Below are 19,088 nucleotides of genomic sequence, written 5' to 3' on the forward strand. Positions count from 1 at the left end.
CTGATGCTTGGCATTCAGGTCAGAGTTCAATATTGGTTTCATCAGACCAGAGAATCTTCTTTCTCATGGTCTGAGCATCTTTTAGATGTACAGTGCCTTGTGAAATTATTCAGCCCCCTTGAAACTTGCGACCTTTTGCCACATTTCAGGCTTCAAACATAAAGATATAAAACTGTATTTTTTTTGTGAAGAATCAACAACAAGTGGGACACAATCATGAAGTGGAACGACATTTATTGGATATTTCAAACTTTTTTAACAAATCAAAAACTGAAAAATTGGGCGTGCAAAATTATTCAGCCCCTTTACTTTCAGTGCAGCAAACTCTCTCCAGAAGTTCAGTGAGGATCTCTGAATGATCCAATGTTGACCTAAATGACTAATGATGATAAATACAATCCACCTGTGTGTAATCAAGTCTCCGTATAAATGCACCTGCACTGTGATAGTCTCAGAGGTCTGTTAAAAGCGCAGAGAGCATCATGAAGAACAAGGAACACACCAGGAAGGTCCGAGATACTGTTGTGAAGAAGTTTAAAGCTGGATTTGGATACAAAAAGATTTCCCAAGCTTTAAACATCCCAAGGAGCACTGTGCAAGCGATAATATTGAAATGGAAGGAGTATCAGACTACTGCAAATCTACCAAGACCTGGCCATCCCTCTAAACTTTCAGCTCATACAAGGAGAAGACTGATCAGAGATGCAGCCAAGAGGCCCATGATCACTCTGGATGAACTGCAGAGATCTACAGCTGAGGTGGGTGACTCTGTCCATAGGACAACAATCAGTCGTGTATTGCACAAATCTGGCCTTTATGGAAGAGTGGCAAGAAGAAAGCCATTTCTTAAAGATATCCATAAAAAGTGTCGTTTAAAGTTTGCCACAAGCCACAAGGAATGGTTCAAAAATAAACATATCCAGGTGTTAGAATGACCAAGTCAAAGTCCAGACCTGAATCCAATCGAGAATCTGTGGAAAGAACTGAAAATGCTGTTCACAAATGCTCTCCATCCAACCTCACTGAGCTCGAGCTGTTTTGCAAGGAGGAATGGGAAAAAATTTCAGTCTCTCGATGTGCAAAACTGATAGAGACATACCCCAAGCGACTTACAGCTGTAATCGCAGCAAAAGGTGGAGCTACAAAGTATTAACTTAAGGGGGCTGAATAATTTTGCACGCCCAATTTTTCAGTTTTTGATTTGTTAAAAAAGTTTGAAATATCCAATAAATGTCGTTCCACTTCATGATTGTGTCCCACATGTTGTTGATTCTTCACAAAAAATACAGTTTTATATCTTTATGTTTGAAGCCTGAAATGTGGCAAAAGTTCGCAAAGTTCAAGGAGGCCGAATACTTTCGCAAGGCACTGTATTTTGGCAAACTCCAAGCTGCCTGGCATGTGCCTTTTACTGAGGAGTGGCTTCCGTCTGGCCATTCTACCATAAAGGCCTGATTGGTGGAGTGCTGCAGAGATAGAGGAACCTTCCAGAAGAACAACCATCTCCACAGAGGAACTCTGTCAGAGTGACCATTGGATTCTTGTTCACCTCCCTGACCAAGGCCCTTCTCCCCCAAATTCTTTGTTTGGCCAGTGGCCAGCTCTAGGAAGAGTCTTGGTGGTTTCAAACGTCTTCCATTTAAGAATGATGGAGGCCACTGTGTTCTTGGAGACCTTCAATGCTGCAGACATTTTTTGGTACCCTTTCCCAGATCTGTTCCTCGACACAATCCTGTCTCAGAGCTCTATGGATAATTCCTTCGACCTCATGGCTTGGTTTTTCCTGACATGCACTGTCAACTGTGGGACCTTACATAGAAAGGTGTGTGCCTTTCCAAATCATGTCCAATCAGTTGAATTTACCACAGATGGACTCCAATCAAGTTGTAGAAACATCTCAAGGATGATCAATGGAAACAGGATGCACCTGAGCTCAATTTCAAGTCTCTTATCAAAGCGTCTGAATATTTATGTAATACATTTTACAATAAGGCTGTTCAATTATTTTATATTTATTTCATCTTTATTTAACCAGGTAGGCCAATTGAGAACAACTCCTCATTTACAACTGATCTGGCCAAGATAAAGCAAAGCGACACAAACAATACAGAGTTACACATGGAATAAACAAACGTACAGTCAGTAACACAATAGAAAAGTATATCTACAGTGTGTGAACATTAAGTAAGACTAGATAGGTAAAGCAATAAATAGACCATAGTGGCGAAACAATTACAACTCAGCAATTAAACACCGGAGTGATAGATGAGCAGAAGACGAATGTGCAGGTAGAGTGCAAAGGAGCAAAAAATTGTGCAAAGGAGCAAAAAATAAACAGCAATATGGGGATGGGGTAGTTGGGTGGGCTATTTACAGGTGGGCTATCTACAGGTGCAATGATCGGTAAGCTGCTCTAACAGCTGATGCTTAAAGTTAGTGAGGGAGATGTGAGTCTTCAGCTTCAGTGATTTTTGCAATTCGTTGCAGCCATTGACAGCAGAGAACTGGAAGGAAAGGTGGCCAAAGGAGGAGTTGGCTTTGGGGGTGACCAGTGAAATATACCTGCTGGAGCGCGTGCTACGGGTGGGTGCTGCTATGGTGACCAGTGAGCTGAGATAAGGCGGGGATTTACCTAGCAAAGACTTATAGATGACCTGGAGCCAGTGGGTTTGGCAATGAATATGAAGCGAGGGCCAGTCAACGAGAGCATACAGGTCGCAGTGGATCGGTGATGCTTAACGTTAGTCTGGAAGGAGAGTTTACAGTCTAACCAGACACCTAGGTATTTGTTGTTGTCCACATATTCTAAGTCAGAACCGTCCAGAGTAGCGATGCTAGATGGGCGGGCAGGTGCATGCAGCTCGTCTGGAGGTTAGTTAACACAATGTCCAAAGATGGGCCAGAAGTATACAGAATGGTGCCGTCTGCGTAGAGGTGGATCAGAGAATCACCAGCAGCAAGAGCGACATCATTGATGTATACAGAGAAAATAGTCGGCCTGAGAATTGAACCCTGTGGCACCCCCATAGAAACTGCCAGAGGTCCGGACAACAGGCCCTCCGATTTGACACACTGAACTCTGTCAAAGAAGTAGTTGGTGAACCAGGTGAGGCAGTCATTTGAGAAACCAAGGCTGTTGAGTCTGCCGATAAGAATACGGTGACTTAACGGAGTCAAAAGCCTTGGCCGGGTCGATGAATATGGCTGCACAGTATTGTCTTTTATCGATGGCGGTTATGATATCGTTTAGGACCTTGAGCGTGGCTGAGGTGCACCCATGACCACCTCGGAAACCAGATTGCATAGCGGAGAAGGTATGGTGGGATTCGAAATGGTCGATGATTTGTTTGTTAACTTGGCTTTCAGAGACTTTTGAAAGGCAGGGTAGGATAGATCTGTAACAGTTTGGGACTAGGATGTCACCGCCTTTGAACAGGGGGATGACCGCGGCAGCTTTTCAATCTTTAGGGATCTCAGACGATACGAAAGAGAGTTTGAACAGGCTAGTAATAGGAGTTGCAACAATTGCGGGGGATAATTCTAGAAAGAGGGTCCAGAATGTCTAGCTCAGTTAATTTGTAGGGGTCCAGATTTTGCAGCTCTTTCAGAACATCACCTATCTGGATTTGGGTGAAGGAGAAATGGGGAGGCTTGGGAAGTTGCTGTGGGGGGGTCCAGAGCAGTTGACCAGGGTAGGGGTAGCCAGGTGGCAAGTACGGCCAGCTATATAAAAATGCTTATTGAAATTCTCTATTTTCGTAGATTTATCGGTGGTGACAGTGTTTCCTAGCCTCAGTGCAGTGGGAGGAGGTGCTCTTAATCTCCATGGAATTTACAGTTTCCCAGAACTTGTTGAAGTTTGCTACAGGATGCACATTTCTGTTTGAAAAGGCTAGGCTTTGCTTTCCTAACTGCCTGTGTATATTGGTTCCTAACTTCCCTGAAAAGTTGTACATCGCGGGGGCTATTCGATGCTAATGCAGTACACCACAGGATGTTTTTGTGCTGGTCAAGGGCAGTCAGGTCTGGAGTGAACCAAAGGCTATATCTGTTCTTAGTTCTACATTTTTTGAATGGGGCATGCTTATTTAAGATGGTGAGGAAAGCACTTTTAAAAGAAAAACCAGGCATCCTCTACTGACAGAATGAGGTCAAAATCCTCCCAGGATACCCGGGCCAAGTCGTTTAGAAAGGCCTGCTCGCTGAAGTGTTTTAGGGAGCGTTTGACAGTGATGAGGGGTGGTCGTTTAACAGTGGACCCATTACGGACACAGGCAATGAGGCAGTGATCGCTGGTTGAAGACAGCAGAGGTGTATTTAGAGGGCAGGTTGGTCAGGATGATGAGGGTGCCCGTGTTTACGGATTTAGGGTTGTACCTGGTAGGTTCCATGATCATTTGTGTGAGATTGAGGGCATCTAGCTTAGACTGTAGGACGGCCGGGGTGTTAAGCATATCCCTGTTTAGGTCACCTAACAATACAAACTCTGAAGATAAATAGGGCGTAACAAAATGTTGTGACGTAACAAAATGTAGAAAAAGTGAAGTGGTCTGAAAACTTTCCGAAAGCACGATACATACAGACAGTACAACAGTCTGAAAGCAATACTGATACTTCCTCAAGGATATAGCTAGTCAATGTTCTTATCTCAGATACCGCTTGGCTACAGTAAATGTCAGCCAATCAACCACCATTGTTTTTCCACAGCATTATTGAAGGAATAAGGCCACATGTGCACCAATGGACAAACGTGTGCTTTAGTGATCAAATCTTAACAAACATCATCACAATGAAGAGTGAGACAATTTGCTAGATTGCTTGGTTCCATATGTCCCAGACTGACTCTTACCTGGGCAAAGAGGTATGCCATGACAAAGTCATCGAGGACAGGACTCTCAGAGCCCTTGGTGACTCCATACCGATATGCCCTCGTAGCTCCACTGCTGTACCAGCCAGGGAAATAGTACCTGAGAGACAGAGAGCGAGAGAGACAGACAGAGAGAGAAATGAATAATGTATAATTAGAGCGCGTGAGATCGAGCGAACACAAACGGAGAAACAATGAGCACAGAAAACACTACACATACCTTATTCTGAAGACCATGTCTTCATTGGCATATTCATCTAGCTGGAAGACATGGTTCGGGGAGAACCACATGCCGTCTCTCTCTCTGAAGAGCCCAAACAGGCTGCAGTACAGAGGCGACACACCTAAAGAAGAGTGGAGACAGAAGATACATCATGAGATAGCATGCATTGTGCTTATGAAGCACTTCCACGGTACACATTTTTAGTTTCAATAACTAGGTTCCATCCAATTGGCGACAGAATTTCATGTGAATATTCTAAAATCCTCATTAAGAAAATAAGCACATTTTCCCACCAGTGGTGTTTCCAACAAACATACTTGTTGCGGATAAAAATCAGCGTGTGAAGACCAATGCTCCCTCAAATATTTTTCCATCACTGAGCAAATTTCAGGTCTGCTCTAAGCAAAATCTTACATTGTGAAAATTCTGTGCAAATTCCAGCATTTACTGCGAACATTGACGCTGTACCCGCTTTAAGTTACCATTTTAATAGTGGCTATTTGATCATCATGTACCTACCAGAGTTGCCTTCCATAAAAAACTATGGAGAATGCACCCCATAACATTTTAACATGGAAATAGCTGTTCTATCATTCCGCCTACAGTAGCAGCCAATGTGTGGTGTTCAATCTAGGTCTACATTTCATGAGACTTTTGAAAAAGAACATACAGGGCTTGACTGTTTATCCACTTGTCCTTCAGACAATGAGGTGACTGACAATGCTGTTGTGTTGTTTGATGCAAGAAACCACTTTACAAAATAAAATGCATTATTGTCATACCATTATTACAGAGAATCAGAAAAATTATGCTACCCTCTGCCTATTGGCTACTTAGCCTATCTCAAAATACTACACTGCCCCTTTAAGACAAAAAAAAGCTCTTTTGCTCTCTCCCTTTTCAAAGGTGTCTAGAAATGTACATGTTTTGTGCTCTTGTAGGAAGCGATAACTCCCCCTTTGCTGGCTACAAATGATCTATAACTGGGCTAATAGCTCTCACTAACTAGTAAAGGATATGAACTAAATTTGCACGTGGCTTAATGCAGCTCTCGCTTTGCTCTCAAAACAAGCGCATCTACTCACGACCTCTCATGCTGTAAACACAATCCAGTTCCAAGTAAATGGCACAGATCTATATATGGCAATGGTCTATTTGCATAAAAGCTTACTGCAACTCTGATTGTTTATACCGCACCGGTCTGTGTAGAGTGTGTCAATACAATATAATCCTACTCCAATGCTTTCTGCCTGTATGTTGCATTGAAAGTGGCTAATATTGCATTGATTCAATCACAATTGCCACATTAAAGGGAAACGTTGAAAAATTATTTGATCCCCTGCTGATTTTGTACGTTTGCCCACTGACAAAGAAATTATCCGTCTATAATTTTAATGGTAGGTTTATTTGAACAGTGAGAGACAGAATAACAACAACAAAATCCAGAAAAACGCATGTCAAAAATGTTATAAATTTACTTGCATTTTAATGCGGGAAATAAGTATTGGACCCCCTCTCAATCAAAAATATTTCTGGCTCCCAAGTGTGTTTTATACAGGTAACGAGCTGAGATTAGGAGCACACTCTTAAAGGGAGTGCCCCTAATCTCAGTTTGTTACCTGTATAAAAGACACCTGTCCACAGAAGCAATCAATCAATCAGATTCCAAACTCTCCACCATGGCCAAGACCAAAGAGCTCTCCAAGGACGTCAGGGACAAGATTGTAGACCTACACAAGGCTGGAATGGGCTACAAGACCATCGCCAAGCAGCTTGGTGAGAACGTGACAACAGTTGGTGCGATTATTCGCAAATGGAAGAAACACAAAAGAACTGTCAATCTCCCTCGGCCTGGGGCTCCATGCAAGATCTCACCTTGTGGAGTTGCAATGACCATGAGAACGGTGAGGAATCAGCCCAGAACTACACGGGAGGATCTTGTCAATGATCTCAAGGCAACTGGGACCATAGTCACCAAGAAAACAATTGGTAACACACTACACCGTGAAGGACTGAAGTCCTGCAGTGCCTGCAAGGTCCCCCTGCTCAAGAAAGCACATAAACATGCCCATCAGAAGTTTGCCAATGAACATGTGAATGATTCAGAGGACAACTGGGTGAAAGTGTTGTGGTCAGATGAGACCAAAATGGAGCTCTTGGCATCAACTCAACTCGTCATGTTTGGAGGAGGAGGAATGCTGCCTATGACCCCAAGAACACCATCCCCACCATCAAACATGGAGGTGGAAACATTATGCTTTGGGGGTGTTTTTCTGCGAAGGGGACAGGACAACTTCACCGCATCAAAGGGACGATGGACGGGGCCATGTACTGTCAAATCTTGGGTGAGAACCTCCTTCCCTCAGCCATTGACAATGGGTCGTGGATGGGTATTCCAGCATGACAATGACCCATAACACACGGCCAAGGCAACAAAGGAGTGGCTCAAGAAGAAGCACATTAATGTCCTAGAGTGGCCTAGCCAGTCTCCAGACCTTAATCCCATAGAAAATCTGTGGAGGGAGCTGAAGGTTCGAGTTGCCAAACGTCAGCCTCGAAACCTTAACGACTTGAAGAAGATCTGCAAAAAGGAGTGGGACAAAATCCCTCCTGAGATGTGTGCAAACCTGGTGGCCCACTACAAGAAACATCTGACCTCTGATTGCCAACATGGGTTTTGCCACCAAGTATTAAGTCATGTTTTGCAGAGGGGTCAAATATTCATTTCCCTTATTAAAATGCAAATCAATTTATAACATTTTTGACATGTTTTTTTTTATTTTTGTTGTTGTTATTCTGTCTCTCACTGTTCAAATAAACCTACCATTAAAATTAGAGAGTGATAAATTCTTTGTCAGTGGGCAAACGTACAAAATCAGCAGGGGATCAAATACTTTTTCCCCCCTCACTGTACCTCTCAGATCTTTTTTTTACATGACTTAAAAAACATTAGCCTTTGCAACATTAACCAATTAAAAACAGTACTGTAGCAATGAGGTTTGTGCAGTAAGCTAAAGGCCCAACACATTAACACTGCATATTAGCTTTGCTTGAACTGCCCTGCCAATGCATTGTTGTTTGGGACATTTAAAAAAAATTATATTACAAAATTTGAGGTAGGCTGTATGATCACACCGGTACTAGACATGTTGTATTACTTGTGAGGCACAGCTGATTGAGCATACATTCAAATTATTTGCTTTTTATTTTACTGGGCTGAGGGTCCACCTCTCAACATCCCTCCGCTCTCCCTTTCATCCACTGAAACGGACTAAAAAGGAACACCTTCCAGCTGATGGCGAAACACGAGTTTTACTGCATTATTTCTGCCTCATGCACAACTGCATGTTGTTACTTCTATGAACAGAGAAAGTGAAATATTCCTCTATATTAAAAAATACCAAAGCCGCTAAAAATGTTGAATACAAAGTGTTGTAAGAGCTTAAACATGAACTAATTCATAAAAACAGCAACACTTTTCTGTATTCGTTGACTGTCTCTCTCTAGGCATGGTTTTAAACGTGGTGCACATACCGCCAACTTCCCGAGACTAATGCAAAAAAATAGAAACACAAGTCTTTAACGTTGTTTTTTTTTTTACAGAAATGTTTGACTAGGAATGCATTGGATCAACAAGGCGATCGTAATCGACCGGTTGGTGACCACTGCTCTAGAAAGTTGAGAGAAATTCAATCTCAGTGCTTCTTCTCTCTGTGAGCTGATATTTCTGCAAGGGCAGTCTCGGGGCACGCGCGCAGTTTAGAGGGAACATTGGTGATGACGTAGCGCACACAAAATTGTATTTTTTTTGCTAAAAATCTAAAGTTAAGTGTTTCCATTACATTTTCAACTCTACTGATAGTTTAGTCACAAAAACAGTTATGTTAAATAGCAAATGTGCCAACTCTGGTCTTGGCATGTGTGCCTAATAAACTGCATAGTTTCCAATTTCGAGACGTAGTGGGAGGACCACACTAGAGGTCGACCGATTATGATTTTTCAACACCGATACGGATTATTGGAGGACCAAAAAAAGCCGATATGGATTAAATTGGATGACTTTTATAAATATATTTGTAATAATGACAATTACAACAATACTGAATGAACATTTTTATTTTAACTTAATATAACACATAAATAAAAATCAATTTAGTCTCAAATAAATAATTAAACATGTTCAATTCAATAATTAAACATGTTCAAAATAATGCAAAAACATAGTGTTGGAGAAGAAAGTAAAAGTGCAATATGTGCCATGTAAAAAAGCTAACGTTTAGGTTCCTTGCTCAGAACATGAGAACATATGAAAGCTGGTGGTTCCTTTTAACATGAGTCTTCAATATTCCCAGGTAAGAAGTTTTAGTTGTAGTTATTATAGGAATTACAGGACAATTTATCTCTGTATCATTTGTATTTCATATACATTTGACTATTGGATGTTCTTATAGGTACTACAGTATTGCCAGCCTAATCTCGGGAGTTGATAGGCTTGAAGTCATAAACAGCGCTGTGCTTCAAGCATTGTGAAGAGCTGCTGGCAAATGCAAGAAAGTGTTTTTTTGAATGAATGCTTACGAGCCTGCTGCTGCCTACCACCGCTCAGTCAGACTGCTCTATCAAATATCAAATCCTAGACTTAATTATAATAAACACACAGAAATACGAGCCTTGGTCATTAATATGGTCAAATCCGGAAACGATCATTTTCAAAACAAAACGTTTATTCTTTCAGTGAAATACAGAATTGTTCTGCATTTTATCGAACAGGTGGCATCAATAAGTTTAAATATTGCTGTTACCTTCAATGTTATGTCATAATTATGTAAAATTCTGGCAAATTAATTACGGTCTTTGTTGGAAAGAAATGGTCTTCACACAGTTTGTAACGAGCCAGGCAGCCCAAACTGCTGCATATTCCCTGAATCTGCTTGCAAGAGAAGTGACAAAATTTCCCTAGTTAATATTGCCTGCTAACATGAATTTCTTGATTTTAGGAAAGGCATTGATGCTTATGGTTAGGTACATTGGTGCAACGACAGTGCTTTTTTTCGAGAATGCGCTTGTTAAATTATCACCCGTTTGGCGAAGTAGGCTGTGATTCGATGATAAGGCACCGCAACAGGCACCGCATTGATTATTTACAACGCAGGACAAGCTAGTTAAACTAGTAATATCATCAACCATGTGTAGTTAACTAGTGATTATGTTAAGATTGATCGTTTTTTATAATATAAAGTTTAATGCTAGCTACTTACCGTGGCTACTTGCTGCACTCGTGTAACAGGTGGTCAGCCTGCCATGCAGTCTCCTTGTGGAGTGCAATGTAATCGGCGTCCAAAAATGCAGATTACTGATTGTTAATCGGCATAGCCGATTAATCGGTCGACCTCTAAACCACATCATATCAAAGTAAATTTGGAGTCACGTGATGAGATGATGGTTATTATACGATGGTTTCCACCACCATTTCTCACCCCAAAAATTTACCGACACAAAAAGATCTGACCACGTCGAACGAACAAATGATCTTTCAGCATTTATATAAATTGAGCCGAAACGTCCGGTTTAGCTGTATGACTTTACTCGCATAAAAACTGTGGATGGAAACATGATTTATTTCACAACAACATTGTATCTTTCATCAACATTTAGGAGACCAGATAATGCACTGTGCCTTGAGTCTTACTAAAAAGCTTGAAAAGGATTTCACTGTTACGATAATAAAATGTTCTACCTACAGGGTCACCAAAAGGTCATTAAACACAAGACATGTATTTGAGCCGTTGGAACTTGGGACATATTCCAACAAACGTACCTGTTGCCGTTTGCTTAAAGGGCAATTGTGAAATGTTTCAACCGCATATTCATTATCTCCTGCACCAAACCAGTGTCTACATATGTTAAAACAGCATGTCTGTATGATCTGTGATTAAAAAGATGAGAAGGTAGGTCTTAAAAATATGCTTCTCTGTGACATCTCAGGGTAGGATTAAAAGTTTTTTTTAAATGTAGAAATGTGCAGTTTTCACACTGTATGTAGACACTTATTTCCAGCAACTGTTATTGTGCTGGAGATAATGAAAATGAGGTTGAAAAGTGGTTGAATTGTCCTTTAAATTGTCCCTCATGTTTTGCTTTTCAATAAATCTTGTGGGCATTTAAAAACATGCGGGTTAAGTTTCTCCTCGCTGACATTTTTTTGTTGTCGCACATTTTTATTGACCATTGGGAGTGGAGCTTATGTCAGAACTCACTCAACCTTAGTTATTATATTTTACGCGTCCATGACAACAGCACATAAAGGTAGACAGGCTGGAACAAAGTGTATAATATAGTTTATTTTTGCAATCAACCAAGACCATAACCTCTGTGTCTAGTCCTCTATGTCTGAGCTAGTATGGAGTACATTAACTCAATGAGCATGTAAGTTACATGGGGATCCTAATAAAATACTGTACCAAAATACCATTCAAACCCAATTCCCTCTATCCCTTTTCAGAGGAAATGCAACAATGCATTTTGGTGCAGAAAAGACACCTCATGCCAAACCCACAGGACCTAACCAAAAACTATGATTTTAAGTTATTAAAGTTACAAGTCTACAACTAGAGTCCAGAGGTCTTCTTGGCCAGGTCACTAAGTGAGGACAAACTCATGACCGTTATCATGCTGTTTTGAAAGAATTTGACTGGTACTCACTGCACTCCTTCGCTGCATTGACACACAGTTGCTCGACCACGTAGTCCCCCGGTGGGTAGCTGAGGGGGGTTGAGTCTAGCCCAGCCAGGCTGCTGTGGTAGAGGTGGACCCGCAGCACCGGAGCAGTGGCTGGCCTGGACCCCCGAGGCTCCCGGTGAGCAGTCCCGTTCTGGTGCACAGGGACCGGAGGGCATGAAGGCGTCTCCATGTCCAATACAGAGACACCGGCCATCCGCAATCAGCTGCCTGCATTGAACAGCAGACGGGGAAAGAATAAGAAAAGGGAAGGTGATGAGTTCTTTTGTCACACAATACAAGACAGGTAGGTTAGTTAGAGCATTTTGAAAGTAGTACAGCCAGTGTTGTTCCACCATACTGCGGAGCATCTCATGTTTTGATTAGCTTAGCAGGGAAACCGTGAAACAAATGTCTGCAGAGAGCTACAATACAGAGGGGCCCATTGTCAGCGCGTGCTACAACTGTCTGCAATCAAGATCTCAGAATTAATCTCAATGACAGATAGTAGTGGCAGTCAAAGAAATTGAGCATAGAAGCGCAACAGGCTAGAACACAACTTTTCAACTGCCCGGCAGGCAATAGAGGGGTTTCATAACAAACAAACATATAACCTTGAAACAAAGATGCCTTAGAGCAGAGGAGCGCCTTCTTCTGTTGATGACTGGATGTTTTGGTCTATTGACTACTGTAAATCCTCCACCAGTACCACCGGAGTTCACACACACTGTACACACACAACCTCCTGACACTGCCTGTGGGCCCGGAGATGAGCAGCTCATGATAGGACTGCCCGACTCAATTAACACAAACACTTAGACCAAAGCAGGAGTTAAGCCCTTGGCAAAGTTTTGAGCCGAGATGAATAACTTCTGATCGGAAGAAGTAAATGACAAAAGCTGCCTCTGGGCAAAAGCTTGTAATATGATTAGAGAGGAGCACAAGACCTTATAATGGGGCTGAATCAAAATCACAGAAGACTGGTGTATAACACCATCAAGAGTTTGTATAAGGCTATTACTTAGCAACTCATCAAAGAAAAACCTTTGTTAGCAGCTTTGGAGTAACTGTTGTGAAGATGCAGGCCTTATCATTTCTTTACATAATATTACAACTTTCCACAGTATATCTGTGCTGGCTTGGAAGCAATCTGAACTGAATTTTTTTTTAAACCTTTATTTAACTAGGCAAGTCAGTTAAGAACAAATTCTTATTTTCAATGATGGCCTAGGAACAGTGGGTTAACTGCCTGTTCAGGGGCAGAAAGACAGATTTCAACCTTGTCAGCTCGGGGGTTTGAAATAACGGTCAATTAGAGTTTCAAAACATGGGCAAACCCAAATCCTTATATGTGCCTATGTTGCATGAGTACATGCAAAATAGGTAATGTCATTGACTCATGGTCTCTTGGATCTTCATGGTGACATGGTGGTGTATTGAGTGATTTCAGTGCCAACAGAAACTGTATTTGAATTAAATATTTTCAATGTGTATAAGATATTGCACTTCAATTCAATACATCGATTTTTTTAACTGAATTGAATGAATATTGCATTCAGTTTTAGTGAAGTGCAAATTATGTTTGAGCGAATTGTAGGCTGTGGCAGTGAGGGTGACCAAGAGACATCACCCCTCAGGCAGACACTGCAAATAATGTGTGAGTGACTCAAGGTGTCCAGATATATATTAATTACCTAATGTTACACCTATTCATTACTAGATGTAAAAAAAAAACAATCAGTCCATACTTTACTGGGTATATACGTAGCTAGCTAGTTATCGCGCAAGAGTTACGCCCCACTTCCGGTAGAAATGGGAGCAATAACCTCTACATCAGCACAGAAAACTTGTGTAGAAACTGTTAACCACCATACAATTCAAACAGAAAACACATTATGCATAAAAACAAATGAGAAATGTGTGCCTGACAACTTGCTTTCAAGCTTATTTAGTTGGCTAATGTTAGCAAAACAATTAGTTAACTAGTGTTAGCTAGTAGCTAAGTAACCTGTTGACGTCAGCGAGTTAACTACGCAAACTGGGCCTTGATTGCTAGCTACTAGCAAGTATATGCTATTGTAATGACAAATTAGTTACTGTTCTTATGATGTATAGCTAGTGGAACAAATGTCTTGCAATTCAACTTGAATATGGTGACTATTCGCTTCGACTTTATCGTAACAACGTTAGTCAGCTAGCTTAATGTAGCTTTCTAGCTCGGGTCAACTCAATCTTACGGGCTGCACCTACAACTTCAGAAAATACAAATCCATACCATGTAAAGTTACTGTACAGTGCGTGACATTTTTATACCTACTAGCGTTAAAAGTATTGCGTTAGCGTAACGCGTTATAGAACTTACTCGGTTGTTGACGCCAGTCAGCTACCGTTAGCCCACTTAGCTAGCTAGCAGGGTGAGTTTATAGCTTGCTTGTCAACGCCAGGTCCGATCCAATTCTTGTAAATCAATCTTTGCCAGATAAATTCATTTGTCAATGTATCTCAAAATAGTATCTCTCTCCATTCTTCCCCTTCACGAAACAAAAAAAGTACAGTAGCGAGGACTAACGTTAAGCCAAGATGTTATGTTCTTGTCGTCAGGCTAACTAGCTATCGAATCCATGTAGCTACACCACAGTTTACCTGAAACGATTTATCTAGCCTTAACAGTTAGCTAGCGAATATAGCTATCTAGTTAACCTGCATTGTTACAGTACCGTTAGCTTGGCCAATAACATTAGCTAACTGACTGGTAGTAAGTGGCTAGCAAGCCAGCTGGTCAGCTCTCCGAGTCTGTTCCCCAGTGCCAACCCCCGGCTAGCTAAACTAGCTAACAGGCTAAGTTTTCAAAAGCATGCACAACTTGTCAAGCTCCCACAGCTCTATCAACCCCGTTATGAAGACAATGTTATGTCGAAAACAGTTTCCAAACTACAATTTAGTTAATACCAGAGAAATAAGAATACGGCATAAGGTAACGTTAATAGCTATCCCAGCAAGTCAGCTAGCAATATTATGTCAGTTCTAGCTACCACCCTTATGGAGATCTGCATAACAGTAACACCAGCCAATTGTAGCTTTAAACTAAACTAGCCAGAGGACGAAATTGACGAGCTGTGAGTGAAGGCCATCTATGTCAGTTATTTGCCCTGCTTTGAAGACTTCTATCTCGTAAATTCTACTTTGTTTCGATTATAAACCCTTGCCGTTCAATTTCAATATCTATGTCAATTTCAATTTAGTTTTTTTCTTAGGCTGGCCAAATGTTGGAACACATTTAGTCCAAAATGTCCATTGAATGGAACTGATACCCATAAGAAGGAACCACAATTTTTCTAAATGGACAAATATTTTATAAAAGAGTTTTGTTTTCATTAGCGTTCTGTGCCCTATATTACTGTGTTATATGTGTTATCCACTGACTAACGTTGTAATTGTTTAGTTCAGGTTAGAAAGGGATAGCTAAATGGCCTAATTGAGTTTCACAGTGTACAGTTACTGGCCTCTGACATCAACCAAGGTGTCTGGAGTCTAGACCTTTATAGTATAAACTCAGTCATGCTCTATAATCTCAATGAACTGTTCAAACCCTTATCCCATTCCCAGCTGTTCCCCATAATTTAGTGGGAAGTGCAACATTAGTGTCATCACAGTCCCTCTGGCCTTGTTGGAAGCCATTTTGTGTTTGCATTTTCAGCATACCACCTAAAAAGTGAAATAGTTATAAGTGTATTAGCCCATTAGTGCACTTGGTATAACTATGGATTTATTGGTTCAAGCCCAAGAACCAAGTTGTTTCCCTTCTACAGGTCCACTCTTTTTCACACAGTGTCTATGGATCTATTATGGGAGGACATTTCTTAAAAAACTAAAATCATGGGCTATACTGAAATTGAATGAACACTGACAAAATTCTTAAATGGCATTATTAAGACCCACTAGAGGGAGCTGAAAAGGTTTGGTAAAATGTGGGGCAGATCTGCTCAAGTACAATTAGACAAGGTCCTTTTTTTGTTTTCACCAGGCAAGAAGTTCCCTCAAGGGAAAAATAAAGTTATTATATGCAAAATCTTGTTTATTGTTGATTTCTGGACCTGTGTATACAGTATAAATTGTGTACATTTGCTTACAGAAAACCTGAGATTTAAATAGAAAGATTTAATGATGTAAAGCGATGTTGAGTGATTCAGCAATAATGTTAAGCAGGCCTCTATTTTCCCTCAGGTAATAGGGTTATATTGATAGCTTCCAATGTCAACCTTCAAGACATTTCAACCCACTATCCCATATTAAATACAACAGATTCTTCATGTACAACACGTGAGGCAGTGACGTATATGAGTAATATGACTCAGACTTGTTATAGAGTATGGCAACACTTCTCTGTGTATTCAATAGTGTTATTGTACAATACATGTATGTAAAGTAGAGAGCGAAACATGAGACCCAGGATATGGAAGGGTGATGCGCTCCTATCTTGGTCCAGTATGATGGTGTGGAGTTCTTTAACCAATGTTTGCTGTTAGGTCCTTAAAAAAGTGAGCAGATTGTATTATATAAAAAGCAGCACACAAGAAACGCTCAGAAAACCCCATTGCTATAGAAATGTTATTCTCATTTAATGTAATTTCTACTCACTTAATGCCCGCAATCAGAGCAGGGATCTGTATAAGTAGTCAAATGAAAAAAACAAAAGGTGAAATTTTAAAGCATAAAAATTACATTTAGTCATTTTTTAAAATTGGGACAATGATTATATACAGTTCAATGGCACCAGTCCAAGTCCTACGCTACAAACACAGTTTGTGCTGTGTTTGATCAGTCATATTTACCTACGAACGATGGGGTCAGAATGGAGTCTGCAGAGAAGCCCAGAGACAGAGAATAGTTTCTAAATCTCTCCACCAATTCTTTTCTCAGCGTTGGAGAGCGACCTTAAGAAAAACAGAGTGGGAAATATTGAGAAAAACATACTTTTTTGATAATGACTAGAATAACTGTAGGAGTAAGGGGATCCACATGAAAAAGACAATTCTGTGTGTAAATTATCTTTACCATAAAGAGACACCTGGGAGAATTCTTTCACAATGTTCTTGTATTTCACCACCAGACCATATTCAGTGTAATTGCTCTCTACCACGGTGATGTCCTTCAATATCTGATGGCCTGTCAATTAGGTAATTTGTTAGTTAGAATACTTTATGGTTTGAAATGGTTTATCTTTACAGGCTCAGGACATGATACCATAAAGAGACAAATGAAACCTCTCCTATAACCAGCTCGAGACAGGAAGCACAACTTACGGTCACTAAAGTAGTTGAACTGGCCTGGGAGGTCAGTCTTCTGGTAGTAGTACACATGACACATGCAACCTTTTAACCTGACAACAGGAAATTGAGAAAGGGGTTATGGGTTTGTGTGCTGCAAGTATTTATAACATGTATTAATAAGTACGAATACACATATTATAGTGTTTACTTTTACTACTTGAGTATTTAAGCATTTATAAACATAAGCATCTATAAGCACCTATTACTTAAAGTCATAAAGTAGGTATACAGTTTATCCCAGTGTTGACTAATATGTGTAATGTTCCTAATAACTACAATGTTTTTATTTGTTGGAGTGTAGATCTCATTTAAAAGACAAAATAGGGTAAATACCCTGTCCCCCATACGGTTAGGTTGGCATTGCCATCCATATCATAGGTTACATTCCCATTGGAGACCTGCACATAACTTCTCCATGGCACAAATGCTGGCGAGTCATATGCCAGGCCAACACGATACCACTGTCCTGAAAACTGAGCAAATCACTAAGAATTTTAATAAAGACAATACATTATTCCCTACAACATTAAATAGGGAAATAAAAATCCTTCCATCAAAATGCATCAAGTATAGTAATAACAATTCAATAACACAATTGTGTGTTTTTAAATATATAGCGACGAGAGAACAGCATTGTTTAAAATGAAGAACAAATATTAATAATTGCTTTAAAATAATATCTCAGGGTACACGTTAAAATAAATGTTCACAAAACAGGATTCAAAACACACAAAAAGACCAATCTTATGTAATGGTCTAAACAAACAACAACAAAGTTGAAATTCCACTGTTCTTTGACCTCACTACTGTTTGTTTTTCAATTCAGTAACTTTTCTGATTCAAACAAGGATTTCCATATACTATGATTAGACACAGACATTTACCATAGATACATTACATTTAGTTAATCAGATTTCAGAGGATAAATAAAATGGTCTAAAGCAGGCATTTAACAAAGAGTAAAACCTGTAAAAAAAGATCAAAGAACCACAGTGCTTTTATCAGAAAAAACAGACTGCCACAGCACATTGACAAATATACCATTGTTCTCACCCTTTGTAGATCAAAGTGCTGTTGTGGATGAATATCAGCATTGATACACTGAGTCCATAGCATCACACTGAAGACGGTCACCACTAAATACATGATGAACAAATAGAGAAATACAGACCCTGTTGTGAGACCAAGCAGGTAGAATCAAATAGATAAGTGGGAGGTCTCCTGGATGTGGACCTTTATATCTTCCTCTAAGTACTTGGAAATGTTCCTAATGCCGCCTTCACATTCACCTGTCACCAATTAGGTAATTGCACATTCCTGTACCCTGCGGGTAATGCATATTCACTTTTCAAAGGGTAAAGTAGTGATGAGAATACTGAAACATACCATATTGTCCAACAAAAAAAGGTTTATCAGAATGTAACTTCCACATTGTAATGATGCATCTACAGTCTTTTCAGAGGTGATAAAATATGCTTAAAATAGACTCATTCCTAGCGTGAGGCCAGGAAACAAAGCAGCTGACATTTCCATTCACAGTTGAAAGGATTTAAAACATGAGACGACATACTGTATAATCTCAGAAAATGTTAATGACATTAAAAGTGTAGAAGTCAAATGGTCTTACAAGTTTATACAAATGTAAGATGGGAAATAAGGCAGATAATTGCAGGTGTAGGCGATCAAACGACCCACCACAAGTTTGAGAAAAGTCTCTCAAGGGTTAGTCACACACTCCTCATTTCATTGCAATAGCAATTTCATGTAGTCTTATTAAAATCACTTTATTCATTAATTATACACTTAGTCGATTTCTGCTTTTATCCCAACCCCTCCGACAGACACACATGTTGGAAGGGGATGCACATTGGGCGCCCATGGAGCAGTTTTTGTGCTCAAGGGCACAAAAGCAGGCAATGGCATCTAGGATTTGATACCAGCCCCGGTTGCC

General features: G+C 40.3%; 2 protein-coding genes across 2 annotated transcripts in view; both read right to left on the reverse strand.

Moving 5' to 3' along the window:
• Positions 1 to 14,876, reverse strand: part of jak2b (Janus kinase 2b) — a 51,068-nt gene extending 36,192 nt beyond the window's left edge. The window contains exons 1-4 of the mRNA XM_064964096.1: positions 14,170 to 14,876; positions 11,793 to 12,038; positions 5,088 to 5,211; positions 4,850 to 4,967 (exon numbers count right to left, since the gene is read on the reverse strand). Of these exons, the coding sequence (XP_064820168.1) occupies positions 4,850 to 4,967; positions 5,088 to 5,211; positions 11,793 to 12,024 (474 nt within the window). The 5' untranslated portion in view covers positions 12,025 to 12,038; positions 14,170 to 14,876. The remainder of the gene's footprint in view (positions 1 to 4,849; positions 4,968 to 5,087; positions 5,212 to 11,792; positions 12,039 to 14,169) is intronic.
• A 985-nt stretch (positions 14,877 to 15,861) lies between these two features.
• lcn15 (lipocalin 15) lies at positions 15,862 to 18,345 on the reverse strand. The gene is made up of 7 exons (XM_064964173.1): positions 18,191 to 18,345; positions 17,471 to 17,610; positions 17,111 to 17,187; positions 16,863 to 16,973; positions 16,640 to 16,741; positions 16,446 to 16,471; positions 15,862 to 16,336 (listed from the first exon to the last, which is right to left on the reverse strand). The coding sequence occupies exons 1-6, from the start codon at positions 18,281 to 18,283 to the stop codon at positions 16,446 to 16,448; spliced, it is 549 nt and encodes a 182-aa protein (XP_064820245.1). The 5' UTR covers positions 18,284 to 18,345; the 3' UTR covers positions 15,862 to 16,336.
• Between the last annotated feature and the right edge of the window lie 743 nt (positions 18,346 to 19,088).

This window comes from Oncorhynchus masou, chromosome 1 (assembly GCF_036934945.1).
Source record: "Oncorhynchus masou masou isolate Uvic2021 chromosome 1, UVic_Omas_1.1, whole genome shotgun sequence".
NCBI classification, from domain to species: domain Eukaryota; kingdom Metazoa; phylum Chordata; class Actinopteri; order Salmoniformes; family Salmonidae; genus Oncorhynchus; species Oncorhynchus masou.